General features: G+C 35.6%; 1 protein-coding gene across 6 annotated transcripts in view; it reads left to right on the top strand.

Moving 5' to 3' along the window:
- Positions 1-14,997, top strand: part of LOC129495546 (GPI ethanolamine phosphate transferase 1) — a 109,863-nt gene that overhangs the window by 41,156 nt on the left and 53,710 nt on the right. For 5 of the 6 annotated variants that reach the window (XM_055303164.1, XM_055303166.1, XM_055303167.1 and 2 more), the window contains 2 exons: positions 7,597-7,675; positions 8,612-8,794. In XM_055303164.1, the coding sequence (XP_055159139.1) occupies positions 7,597-7,675; positions 8,612-8,794 (262 nt within the window). The remainder of the gene's footprint in view (positions 1-7,596; positions 7,676-8,611; positions 8,795-14,997) is intronic. The other variant, XM_055303168.1, reaches the window with a different exon arrangement.

Genomic DNA, 14,997 nt, shown 5'->3' with positions numbered 1-14,997 from the left:
AATAGAAAGTGGAGATTCTGGATATAGCTGAGAAAGTGAGACAGAGGTTTAGGTATTACATTATTAAAGTAACCAATGTTGGGGTGCCTCGATGGCTTAATCAGTAAAGCATGCAACTTTTTTTTTTTTAAGATTTTTTTTTTTATTTATTCATGAGAGACACAGAGAGAGAGAGAGGCAGAGACACAGGCAGAGGGAGAAGCAGGCTCCTTGCAAGGAGTCCAACGTGGGACTCGATCCCCAGTCTTAAGGATCACACCCTGGGCTGAAGACGGCGCTAAACCGCTGAGCCACCCGGGTTGCCCAAGCATGTGACTTTTAATGTTGGGATCCACATTGGGAGTAGAGCGAGCTTAAAAATAAAGTGACTATGGGCATCTGGATGGCTCAGGTCATGGTCTTAGGGTCCTGGGATCGAGCCCCTCATTGGACTCCCTGTTCAGCATGGATCCTGCTTCTCCCTGTGCCTGCCACTCTTCCTGCTTGTGTTCTCCCTCTTTCTATCAAATAAATAAATAAAATCTTTTTAAAAAATAAAGTGACCAATATAGCCAACAGAAGAGGTAAAAATAGTAATATAAGCATATTGAGGGAGGAGGAGACAGCAAGAATAGACAGAGTCAGTGAAGAGTCCACAGAAAATGCCTCAGGTCATCCAGTCAAGAAATAGTAATAGAAGCATATTATTAAGAAACATGGAGGTAGCTACCAGAATACCTGAAAATAGACACATGTAAAAAATTTTGCGTCTGGGTTGGAGAACTGAGGTGAGAAGGGTGGGGCAGGAGTTGTTGGTTGTCATTATGCCCTCTGTACTTTCTGACTTTTTAAAAATTATGCACATATTACTTTGATAAAGCACATTATTTTTAAAAAGAACAAAAATAAATTGACATCTTAATCATTGGCACAAATGATCAAATGGAATCATAAAAATAATGGGCATAAAGAAATATAAATGTTAGAGTCAATGTCTTGGGTTACATGAAAGTCTGTGGTTATTATATTTAGGAAGTAGTTTGGTGAGGATTGACATTTTTACAATGTAGAGTATTACTTTCCAACATTTACTTACTTATGTCCTTAAGTAAAATTTTATAGTGTTCCCCATAATATATTTTTTCATTATTTTATTCCTGGATATTTTATTTGTATCATGAGTAGTATCTTTTTTTATTACTACATATGTTCAATATACCAGGGAAAACAGTTATTGCCCTTTACCATTGGCGTACAAGGGACTGTTTTTCTCTAGTCCGATGAATTTACTTGTATTTACACCATCCGTTTTCTTCTAGTCCCCTTTATGTATACACCTAATGTCAGCATTATCCACTTAGAAACTTATCAAGTAAATGTTAGCACATAATAATGAAAGAGTACAGTTATTACAGATCCTTTTTGCAAAACACTTAAGTACTTGTTACAAACGATTGGTTCCCTGAAGCCTTTCCCTCTTGAATAAGTACCATATTTCCTTTTTTTCTTAGAAATATATGATTCACTCATCAGTTCTTAAGTTTGAGAAAATTTATCTAGGATATTGACATCTGAGGTTTCATAGTCTTGAGATTTTCCTTAACATGATCAATTTCACCAGCATCGCAAGATTTTAATTTAATGTTATCTCTCCACCATTTCTTCCACTGTCTGAGTCTTGTCTTCATGAATAATTCATGACTAGTGTAATAATTCCTAGGGTGCTGAAATAGCCAGTGTTTCAAGATGTGAGAATATAATTGCTAAGATCCTTTAACATACCTTACACTTGTAAAAGACTCCAGTGAATCCGTATGGTAATTGCATATCCTATATTATCCTGTTCTTTAAAAATTAAGTATATTTTACCTTTTATATCTTAAAGATTTCTAAGAAAGGCTAAAAGTCATGAAATAATAATCTATTCAGACAAGTAGAACTCCACAAACTCAAACCTTGTGCTATGCCAAGGAATGACCAGCAGGTGGTGCTACATGACTAGGAGAAGCATAAAAGTACCTTAAAAGGAGTATTGAAATACACTTTGTATTTCAAAACTGTGTACCAGAGGCCAGAGTAAGGCCAGAATAACTTTAAAGGAAAAAAGTTACATAAAATGAGAAAAGAACAAGAAAGGCTTCTTGAGTATATCTGAAGAAAATGAAAATGGGAAGGAAATACTGTACCTTGCCAATAGAAGAAAAATAGCTGTTCTTTTACTTAAAAATCACTATATAAACTCAGAGCAGTTAAAGTTTAACCAGGTATTTTAACATATTTTCTACCAAAATGACAAAAGCTACTTTCATTTTTTTTAATATATTTGTTTCTTTTAGCTGATATGGATTAAAGTCCTTAGACCAAATTTAAATACTAATTTTAATGTGAATCTACCACTTCACCCATCTGGCTTACTAATTATTTACTAGAAATGGAATTTTCTCCTTCAAAATTGAAATTCTTCTTTTTTAAAAAAAGTAACTTTTATATGTCACATACATAAAAAATGTTTATTTACTCAGTTATGACTTAAAAGATGAAAATAAGGGACGCCTGGGTGGCTCAATGGTTGAGCGTCTGCCTTTGGTTCAGGGCATGATCCTGGAGTCTTAGGATCAAGTCCCACATCGAGTTCCCCACAGGGAGCCTGCTTCTCCCTCTGCCTATGTCTCTGCCCCCCCCCTCTGTGTGTGTGTCTCATGAATAAATAAATAAAATCTTAAAAACAAAAGATAAAAATAAGATTCTATATCGATGATCAGTGCAAAGGAACTCGGGTTATTTTGGAGGTAGCTTATCCCTCCTCTGTCTTTATCTCTTGAAATATTTTTCCTTTAATCTATAAATAGATGTTCTCTAAAATATCATGTGTAAGTGCAAGGAAAATATTTTTGTAATAAAAAGCTGAGAAGATGTAGAAGATAGAATACTTCAAAGGGCAGCATTTTAAGGAGATTTTGTCCTGCAAACACTAGTCACCCTGAATAATTGATAAAATATATTTACAAATATATTAACCACAATTATTTTAAAGTGTACCTGATAACACCACCAATAACCATATCATTTGTGAGTGTGCTTCTACTGTCTTTTTCATTTGGTCCTGTTATTGAGTCTGGTGGTTTTTAGATGAATGCCTATCATTGTATATTAAAGGTATTGGAAGCTCTGGATTATCTCATTCTCCAAAGAGGTTTCACCTTATCCTCTGACAGGCACAGAGTAGTAACTAACTCAAGGCTGTGTTGCATTTGTTGTCTTCCCTTACCTCTGGTTTGTTTGTGTCTGTCTGCCCTTAGAATGTAGCCTCCCAGGCATTTCAGTGGAAGCTGTGTGTTGTCCAGAGCCCTTCCTTGGTGGCTTCTGAACACCAGATTTTGTCTCTTCTATATCTTGAAACTGCGAAAACTTCTGTCCTTTTCAGGTGCTTTCTTCATAGCTTCTTGTCCTCTTGTCCCTATGCAGTTGAAGAATTCACTAGGTGTCCAGCTCGTTCCCCTTCTCACCAGATCGTGGCCTTTGTTTCTTTACCTGAATTGTCCACATAGAATAGAATAGAAGTTGTTGCTTATAAAGATTCCTTCTCTCATTCTTGAGATGTCACTTCAGGTTAAGTATTAAGTTAATGTAATTTCAGATAGCTTTTCATTCATGCCTTTTTAAAATTTCTTTTATTTAAAAAAAATTTTTTTAAAGATTTTATTTATTCATTCATGAGAGACACAGAGAGAGATGCAAAGACATGGGCAGAGGGAGAAGCAGGCTCCCTGTGGGGAGCCTGACAGAGGACTTGATTCCCGGACCTCGGGATCATGACCTGAGCCAAAGACAGACACTCAACCACTAAGCCACCCAGGTGCCCTCTTTTTCTTTTTTTAATCCAGAATGAAGATTGTATATATTATCCTCTTATTTGTCTTTCTTTGTGGGTCTTCATATCCTGGCTGCATTGGCAGCCACAAATGTTATTTTTTTTTTTTATCTCTGTTGCCTTATAAGATTGCCAGAGACTCTATTGGATTCTCTACCTCCTGGCAGCAGCTATGTGCCCAAGTTCTCAGCCTTTTGCCAAAAATAAGAATGGCAGATGCCCTAATTGTTACAGTTTGTAGAATGCTGGACTAATTCTCTGGTTTGCTTCTCTTTAGGATCTTAACTCTTTAATTCTTGATGGTCTACGAAGCTCTCTAGCACCTTCAAATTGATTTTTAATATTAATCAGGCTTTCTAGTTGTTCCTTTTTTTTTTTTTTCCTAGTTGTTCTTGGTGGGAGCATTGATATGTCCAAACTTTCCATCATAACCAGAAACTGTGGTTAAACTTTAATGTTTTAATTATTTTATTTAAAAAAAAAAACCTCATTATTAAAATGTGAATGAGAAAGTAATGAACATATACAATAAAAACTACACAAGCAATAATAAAATGTGACCTCTCCTGAGTTCTAGTCTCACAGTCTTTTCTCTTGGAGGCAAAGTTGCAGGTTCTCATACATCTTTCATATATATATATCCCTCTTCAAACATGCTGAAAAGAGTAGAGAATATAGCAAAAATCCTTATACCCACATCCAGGTTTAAGAAATGTTAACATCTTGCCATATTTCTTGAGATCTCTTTTTCTTAAGAAATAAAATCATCTAATGTAATTGAAACCCTATTTTTAAAATCTACCACATTTTTTTATAAATCTCTTTTTTTCCATTCACCATGATTTTCAGAATTTATCCATGTTGACACATGTAGATCATCTTTATTTATTTTAATTTATAGATAATATTCCTTTGGTTACTTCTCTACCACAACCCCCCTTGTTTTGTTGTTGTTTTATGTAAATGTTAACATATTGTACCTCATATTCTGGACTTTACATTTCTCATAAAACTTCTTTATGTTTAAAATAGGTGACACTAAGATTGACTTTGCATCCCTTCTCAACTTACAGAAAGCTAAAAAAAATTTTACTGGGGAACAAGTTTGTAAGAGTCTTTAATGTCCTAATGGTACAATGAGATTTGTATGGAACATTTTGGTGAACTCCAAACATATTCGAAACCTTTAGTATGTCCCAAGAATTATAAATAGAACTTTTAGGAAAAATGTAAATTAGCCTGACAGTGGTTTTTTTTTTACCTAATTCTTTACCTAAGTATTCCATATATAATGTAATAATTTCACATATGATATAATGAAATATAATTAACATAATATAACAAATATTTCTCTTTAAAAATACTTCTTTCATCCTTCTTAAAGTATTATATTAGCCTAAGTAATTTTGTTCCAAACAAGCTTTGTTTTCATCTTTTCATTTAAGTTAGCAAATGATTAGGTACTTTAAGAATGGGAATTTATATTATTCTCTTATTTTTTCCCCTTTTTTAGATCTACAATATTTTGATAGCATTTTAATCAATTAAGATTTATTGATTCATTTTATATGCTTGGTACTTTGCTGAGTATTATTATGACTTTTTATTGAAATAATGGCCTAGTTGAAGATTAAAATTTAATTGAAGAGAAATAAATTGTTATTAGATGACACTAAAGTGCCAGTGATGTGAGGTGGAATTTGGAGAGGACTATAAAGGATGATGAGGATTTGATTTTGGAAAGCAGAGAGGGAAAGATCTTTATGAAAAGAACTCAGATGTGAATACGAGATAGGTGAAGAATGAAGTGTGTAACCATTTTATAGCTCAGGGTATACATATGAGATAATGGGAAATTAAGTAAAATAGAAAGAAATACAGTCATCAGTAGTCCAGGAGATTAGGGATCCCTGGGTGGCTTAGCGGTTTGGCGCTTGCCATCAGCCCAGGGTATGAGCCTGCAGACCCAGGATCGCGTCCCACGTTGGGCTCCCTGCATGGAGCCTGCTTCTCCCTCTGCCTGTGTCTCTGCTTCTCTTTCTCTCTCTCTCATGAATAAATAAAATTTTTTTTAAAAAATCTGGAAAATTCAACTTCGATATAATCTTCATGTAACTCCAGTGCCCTTTGGCTCGTATTCCAGTTCTCAGACTTACAGGAAAATACTCTAAAATATGTGGTATCTGAAGGACAAAGAACTGGATTATGGCAACACTTTGAAGTAACTTGTTTTTTTTTTTCCCCCGTGTGTTCTCACTTCCTGTTATCTTTTTCCTCCAAATCTCAGTGAGTCCAGAGGTGGAGACTTTTCCTGCAGCCTGAAAGAGTGATTGGATTCCTTTGAGTTGAAAGATCTGGGGGTCCCTGGAATAGCACAGGTTCCCAAACAAGAACATTTACAGATCTCCAGAGGGCTCAGAGATGAGCTTCTGGGTTTCATTAATTTTCTGAAGTTGTATGTAAGATTAAATGCATTTTCTAGACAGAGTATCGTATTCAGAAAGGAGTCTGTGACCTCATCCAAATTAATAACATTGCTTAAAAGATTGTACTTCCTACAAGTCTTCATCTTATCTAAAGATTAATGGAACCAAGTAGAAAAAGAAAATGATTATATCATGTTGAACCATGTGAAATTGTCAATATTTAACTTAGTAGTTTTTGACATACAAAAATACTTATTTCATATGATCTAACCCTATCAAAGCCTTTTTATACTTTTTAAGTTTGAAGGTATTCACTTTATAAGTTTAGTTAAGCAGTATGCATTTAATTTTGTGTTTGAATATACTTACTTATTTCAATCAGGTTACTGAGGTGTGGTTATATTTCCTCAACTTTGACATTCCAGAAACTTAATGCCTTCAGATACATTGCCAGTTTATGTAATATTAGGAGTATTTCTCTTGTGTATTTAAGGTTTCTACTCTGGTAAAAAGAGGACAGGGAAGTGACAGAAAGAGAAATGAAAGATAAGGGAACCAGAAAAGGTATATGGTATAGTATAAGAATATCAAAGAGGCTCAAATTATTCACTAATTTTGTTGGTTTTGATTGCCTGGAGTTTGGGTTTGTTTGTTTGTTTTTTTAAAGATTTTATTTATTTATTAGAGATTGAGAGAGAGCACAAGTCGGGGAAGGGGCACAGGCAGAGGAAGAAGCAGACTGCCCACTGAGCAGGGAGCCCAACTCTGGGCTCAATCCTAGGACCCCAGGATCACAACCTGAGCCAAAGGCAGATGCTTAACTGACTGAGCCACCCAGGCTCCACATTGCGTAGAGTTTTTTGATCATGGCAATTCTCAGGCCCTATCTAGCTCAGAGATACAAAGAGCCATAATGGATCTGCTTTGTCTGTTGTGTCTGCTGATGAGCACAGGAGTGCTAAGCGGTTGAAACTCATGCCACTAATTTGCTGTTCCATTAATTATATTGATTTAGTCAGAATTTCTTTGTTAACTAGAGTATTCCATTTCTTCAAAATGATGGATCATGTTACTCTTGTAAGTGTAGTTTGGAGCTGAAACTTTGAGTCAAGAAAACCAAATTTAATCAAAGCTATTTTTTTGGGAGAGTTCAGATAATCTGCAATAATACAATTAGCTTTAGGTTTCTTTTTTGTTTTGTTTTGTCTCATTTCTTTATTTTTTCAACTTTTATTATCCTTTTATTTTCAATTAAGAAAAAAGAAATAAAAATATCATTGAAATGAGGAAATATTTTAAACCTAACCTTTTCTTTTGTAGGTTGCTTTCTGAATCTAAACAGCTAAACATTTTACGAAAAGCCAGGTCTTATATAAAACAGAGAAAGTACGATGAAGCAGTAAGTATGCAAACCTTATTTGTATAAATAGCTAGTCATCATTTAGGTTATGGGGAAAGGCAAGATATACACAATGGAGAGCAAAGTGGGCAGGCCAGGGAGCTTTCCTGAACGCTTAAGGAAGGATTGGATTTTCTAAGTAGCTGTTTTAGCCATGAACATGCTTCTCTTATTGCAGATATTATTATGAGTAAACTTTTTTTTAGGTTTGGAAAAGAACAGTTGCCATTTTCTATAATGAGCAAGTCTATTCCAAATTTATGTAACCCTACTTAAGTGTGTAACATTTTAGAACATAGCATTTGTACATTTGGAACTATCTACACAGTATCAGAAGTGTAATGATTCATAATGAAGCTTTGAATCTTCTCAGCAACTATCCCACTATGCCTTCCATTAATTTTCTTTTTGTTAAGTGGTCCTAATTTTGGAGAAGGAAAGAATTCTATTTTCAGTTTCTCAAATTGCCTAAGCAAAATACCATGCATTTCTAATGCTTATTTTTTGTTATAGTTTTAAAACAGTAAGCTATTGCTTTTCTGTTTTAATGATGCTTTATAACTGATGTGGGTAATCTGGTATGAGAAAATTAAAAATGATACAAATGTGGGTATCTCTGCTATTTCAGATCAATATTAGTGAGACTTCAGTTCTTTCTTTCATAGGTCCTCTATTGATATATCCACGGAATGAATCATTTTCAATCACTACACATATTGTAGTTTACATTTAAAATGTCCTTCCTCATCAAGATTCAAAATTCATTCTATTCAGGAATTTTCCCTATACTTTGCAAGAAGACCCTTGAGTAATTAAAATCTGTTCTTGATTTATCATTTATAGTTATGCACTCTAATTTTAATAATTTTCCTGCCTTTAAAACTTAGGTTTTCTGATTCTTCCCATGTGACAAGTTACGTTTTCCTTTCTCCATAGGTCTCCCTTTGCAAGGAGCTGATTCAGCTTGCATTAAAAGGCTTGTCCTATTATCATACTTATGACAGGTTCTTCTTGGGCATCAATGTTGTTCTTGGTTTTGTGGGATGGACATCTTATGCTTCTTTGTTGATCATCAGGTCTCATTCCAGCTTTACTAGAGGTGTCAGTAAAGAAGTTAAGGTACGTTCAGAAAATATAATGAAGATTCAGATAGTGGTGTAAAATCATTAGGACTCACGAAAGAAATTGAATCAAATCAACTGTAATGAGTTTGTACAATGTGCAAGTTGTAATAAGCTAACTCTTACCTTTCATTTGCTTTTGTTATGTCAGGTCTTTTTTTCCTCAGTTATCTTTATTTCTTTGGTTGGGGAAAGGGTATATTAATAATGATGGCCCTATAACGTAAGAGGGCTATAAAGATAGCTGTATAATCTAAATTCTCCTATGGCATTAACTATTGATTTTCTATTCTTTTTAATAATTATTTAGCATGTTATAAGCATCCCATATCTTTCTAGTACAGGTGGTCAGAAAACTACTTCAAAGCAATATATTTAACTGTATCTGGTATTAAAAGTTTAGGAGCTAGGAAGCGATAAAATCACTCAAAAATGTCCCTTTCTGAATAATGTATGTGCTTTTCTGGAACTCTTCTTACCTTCTTTCAACTTTCTGAAATTCTTAATGCAAATTCTCAGAACTTTATATTTATCCTCATTTTAAGAATTAGTCTTCTAGAGGGAGGAGGGGCAAGATGGCGGAAGAGTAGGGTCCCCAAATCACCTGTCCCCAACAAATTACCTAGATAACCTTCAAACCATCCTGAAAATCTACGAATTCGGCCTGAGATTTAAAGAGAGACCAGCTGGAATGCTACAGTGAGAGGAGTTCACGCTTCTATCAAGGTCTTCTAAACACAACATCTCCAAAGAAACGAGAGCTTTAAATGATACACTGGACCAGATAGATTTCACAGATATCTACAGAACTTTACATCCAAACTCAACTGAATACACATTCTTCTCAAGTGCACATGGAACTTTTTCCAGAATAGACCACATACTGGGTCACAAATCGGGTCTGAACCGATACCAAAAGATTGGGATCGTCCCCTGCATATTCTCAGACCATAACGCCTTGAAATTAGAACTCAATCACAAGAAGAAGTTTGGAAGGACCTCAAACACGTGGAGGTTAAGGACCATCCTGCTAAAAGATAAAAGGGTCAACCAGGAAATTAAGGAAGAATTAAAAAGATTCATGGAAACTAATGAGAATGAAGATACAACTGTTCAAAATCTTTGGGATGCAGCAAAAGCAGTCCTGAGGGGGAAATACATCGCAATACAAGCATCCATTCAAAAACTGGAAAGAACTCAAATACAAAAGCTAACCTTACACATAAAGGAGCTAGAGAAGAAGCAGCAAATCGACCCGACGCCCAGCAGAAGAAGAGAGTTAATTAAAATTCGAGCAGAACTCAACGAAATTGAGACCAGAAGAACTGTGGAACAGATCAATAGAACCAGGAGTTGGTTCTTTAAAAGAATTAATAAGATAGATAAACCATTAGCCAACCTTATTAAAAACAAGAGAGAGAAGACTCAAATTAATAAAATCATGAATGAGACAGGAGAGATCACTACCAACACCAAGGAAATACAAACGATTTTAAAAACATATTATGAACAGCTCTACGCCAATAAATTAGGCAATCTAGAAGAAATGGACGCATTCCTGGAAAGCCACAAACTACCAAAACTGGAGCAGGAAGAAATAGAAAACCTGAACAGGCCAATAACCAGGGAGGAAATTGAAGCAGTCATCAAAAACCTCCCAAGACACAAGAGTCCAGGGCCAGATGGCTTCCCAGGGGAATTCTATCAAACGTTTAAAGAAGAAATCATACCTATTCTACTAAAGCTGTTTGGAAAGATAGAAAGAGATGGAGTACTTCCAAACTCATTCTATGAGGCCAGCATCACCTTAATTCCAAAACCAGACAAAGACCCCACCAAAAAGGCGAATTACAGACCAATATCCCTGATGAACATGGATGCAAAAATTCTCAACAAGATACTAGCCAATAGGATCCAACAACACATTAAGAAAATTATTCACCATGACCAAGTAGGATTTATCCCCGGGATGCAAGGCTGGTTCAACACTCGTAAAACAATCAATGTGATTAATCATATCAGCAAGAGAAAAACCAAGAACCATATGATCCTCTCATTAGATGCAGAGAAAGCATTTGACAAAATACAGCATCCATTCCTGATCAAAACTCTTCAGAGTGTAGGGATAGAGGGAACTTTCCTCGATATCTTAAAAGCCATCTACGAAAAGCCCACAGCAAATATCATTCTCAATGGGGAAGCACTGGGAGCCTTTCCCCTAAGATCAGGAACCAGACAGGGATGTCCACTCTCACCACTGCTATTCAACATAGTATTGGAAGTCCTAGCCTCAGCAATCAGACAACAAAAAGACATTAAAGGCATTCAAATTGGCAAAGAAGAAGTCAAACTCTCCCTCTTCGCCGATGACATGATACTCTACATAGAAAACCCAAAAGCCTCCACCCCAAGATTGCTAGAACTCATACAGCAATTTGGTAGCGTGGCAGGATACAAAATCAATGCCCAGAAATCAATGGCATTCCTATACACTAACAATGAGACTGAAGAAAGAGAAATTAAGGAGTCAATCCCATTTACAATTGCACCCAAAAGCATAAGATACCTAGGAATAAACCTAACCAAAGAGGTAAAGGATCTATACCCTAAAAACTATAGAACACTTCTGAAAGAAATTGAGGAAGACACAAAGAGATGGAAAAATATTCCATGCTCATGGATTGGCAGAATTAATATTGTGAAAATGTCAATGCTACCCAGGGCAATTTACACGTTCAATGCAATCCCTATCAAAATACCATGGACTTTCTTCAGAGACTTAGAACAAATTATTTTAAGATTTGTGTGGAATCAGAAAAGACCCCGAATAGCCAGGGGAATTTTAAAAAAGAAAACCATAGCTGGGGGCATCACAATGCCAGATTTCAGGTTGTACTACAAAGCTGTGGTCATCAAGACAGTGTGGTACTGGCACAAAAACAGACACATAGACCAATGGAACAGAATAGAGAATACAGAAATGGACCCTGAACTTTATGGTCAACTAATATTCGACAAAGGAGGAAAGACGATCCACTGGAAGAAAGACAGTCTCTTCAATAAATGGTGCTGGGAAAATTGGTCATCCACATGCAGAAGAATGAAACTAGACCACTCTCTTGCACCATACACAAAGATAAACTCAAAATGGATGAAAGATTTAAATGTGAGACAAGACTCCATCAAAATCCTAGAGGAGAACACAGGCAACACCCTTTTTGAACTTGGCCACAGTAACTTCTTGCAAGATACATCCACGAAAACAAAAGAAACAAAAGCAAAAATGAACTATTGGGACTTCATCAAGATAAGAAGCTTTTGCACAGCAAAGGATACAGTCAACAAAACTCAAAGACAACCTACAGAATGGGAGAAGATATTTGCAAATAACATATCAGATAAAGGGCTAGTTTCCAAAATCTATAAAGAACTTATTAAACTCAACACCAAAGAAACAAACAATCCAATCATGAAATGGGCAAAAGACATGAAGAGAAATCTCACAGAGGAAGACATAGACATGGCCAACATGCACATGAGAAAATGCTCTGCATCACTTGCCATCAGGGAAATACAAATCAAAACCACAATGAGATACCACCTCACACCAGTGAGAATGGGGAAAATTAACAAGGCAGGAAACAACAAATGTTGGAGAGGATGCGGAGAAAAGGGAACCCTCTTACACTGTTAGTGGGAATGTGAACTGGTGCAGCCACTCTGGAAAACTGTGTGGAGGTTCCTCAAAGAATTAAAAATAGACCTGCCCTACGACCCAGCAATTGCACTGTTAGGGATTTACCCCGAAGATTCAGATGCAATGAAACGCCGGGGCACCTGCACCCCGATGTTTCTAGCAGCCATGTCCACAATAGCCAAACTGTGGAAGGAGCCTCGGTGCCCATCGAAAGATGAATGGATAAAGAAGATGTGGTTTATGTATACAATGGAATATTACTCAGCCATTAGAAACAACAAATACCCACCATTTGCTTCAACGTGGATGGAACTGGAGGGTATTATGCTGAGTGAAGTAAGTCAATCGGAGAAGGACAAACAGTGTATGTTCTCACTCATTTGGGGAATATGAATAATAGTGAAGGGGAATATAAGGGAAGGGAGAAGAAATGTGTGGGAGATATCAGAAAGGGACACAGAACATAAAGACTTCTAACTCTGGGAAATGAACTAGGGGTGGTGGAAGGGGAGGAGGGCGGGGGGTAGGGGTGAATGGGTGACGGGCACGGAGGGGGACACTTGACGGGATGAGCACTGGGTGTTATTCTGTATGTTGGTAAATTGAACACCAATAAAAATTAATTTATAAAATAAAAAAAAAATATTTAGATGTAAAATTAAGTTTGATTTTACCTAAATCCTCTGTCCAAATAGTGTTGTTATATGAAATGACATTATAAAATTCCAGAAATTTTGTTATGTGCAAACTCAATAAAAAGTCACTATGATTTAAACATCTTTGTGTCAAAATAGCAAACATACCTTAGGATGTGATTCATGCGCTAGAAAAATAAAATGATAGTTAAAAGTTAAAAAAAAAAAAAGAATTAGTCTTCTAGTTTACTGTACTTTCAATGGGGGGAAGAAAGGCCAAAAAACCATATAATGGTACTTTATATAACTGAGTAAATATAAAAGTATATATGTGGTTTTGCTACCTTAAGACACTTTACTCTTTCAAAATACATTACTAATTATCGTTTATTAGGGAGAATGTGCCACTTTCATTTCTTTTACTTCATTCTAATGATTATTACCATGTCCAAATCCTCTACAAACGAATATATCTGGATGGTATATTATTCATAGTAACAGTCTGCAAACATTTCCAGTAGTAACTTTTTCTAATTTTATATTTTGTTTTTCTGTAATGAGGGAAAAAAGAACAGTAATGTTGATTCCAATTTTTATAGCGCTTTAAATGCATTAAATAATTTTCCCTAAGTAATTTTCATTATTTGAATGTATGAAAAATTGTTGAGAACAGGAATAATTTTTGACATTGTAGCAAGAGAAACAGAACCAATAATGTTTAAGCAGTGACATTCTGCCTAGGTGCTTGGAATTTATTTTGTCATTTTAAACTCATACCGATGCTAGAAGTAGGCATTATAATTCCATTTTATAAAAAAAAAGGAAAACAAAGCTATTATGTTCAGTGATCTTATTTTGCAAAAGATCACTGAACTAGGATATGAAGGAATTGAGATTTGAATCCAGAACAATCTTGAGCTAAACACTGCCTTTTCATGTTTGTTTGTTTTTTTAAGATTTTATTTATTTATTCATGAGAGACACAGAGAGAGAGGCAGAGACACAGGCAGAGGGAGAAGCAGGCTCCATGCAGGGAGCCCGATGTGGGACTCGATCCCAGGTCTCCAGAATCACACCCTGGGCCACAGGTGGCGCTAAACCGCTGAGCCACCCAGGCTGCCCGCCTTTTCATGTTTATCTTAATGTTAAGGTTATTGAGAAAAGATATGAAGTCTTTAGATTAATGAATCAACACAGTTTCAAAGCTCATAGTTCTCCTTTATTCCTTCATCTGATAATGCCGTGAATATTTAATTGCGTGTACGGTGTAATGCTAGCTATTGCCTAGGCTATCCATAGAAAAATAAAATCCAGATTCTGCCTTCAAGGAGCCTGGAATTAAGAGCAAAGTAGGTAAGAGATGTACACATAACCACCTTATCCAATGTAGATTGCTATACTACACTACATTGCAAAAGACAGCTTTAACATTTAACAACTTTAATATACATTGTTTGAATGTGATACAAAGACTATCATTTTAAATACAGGATACCTCACTATAGCGAGGGTGATGATAACAGGAAAAAGTAAGTCTTGGTGGAAATTTAACGGCTATAGAGAAAGGATGAGAATTGAAGCAAATTGAAATAAACAGAGGCAGAGTTAGGAAAATGTATTATTATGATGGGATAATGAGTAATATTTATTTTGCCCCACTATCCCAGGACTATCCTGGATGCTTTACGTGTGTTATTCAATTAAGCTTAACACTACCCTAAATTTGGTGGTTATGATTCTCCTAATACAGATGGGGAAATTTAGGCTCTGAGAGATATATATTTTCTTCAAGGACACACTGGTATGGAATAATAGAACTAATATTTTCTGATACTTAAATTCATGCTTTTTCTACACCATACTGCTTTC

The sequence above is a fragment of the Nyctereutes procyonoides genome, unplaced genomic scaffold, assembly GCF_905146905.1.
Source record: "Nyctereutes procyonoides isolate TBG_1078 unplaced genomic scaffold, NYPRO_anot_genome, whole genome shotgun sequence".
Lineage (NCBI taxonomy): Eukaryota > Metazoa > Chordata > Mammalia > Carnivora > Canidae > Nyctereutes > Nyctereutes procyonoides.
The sequence above is the reverse complement of the archived record's forward strand: the minus strand, read 5'-3'. Positions and strand labels throughout refer to the sequence as shown.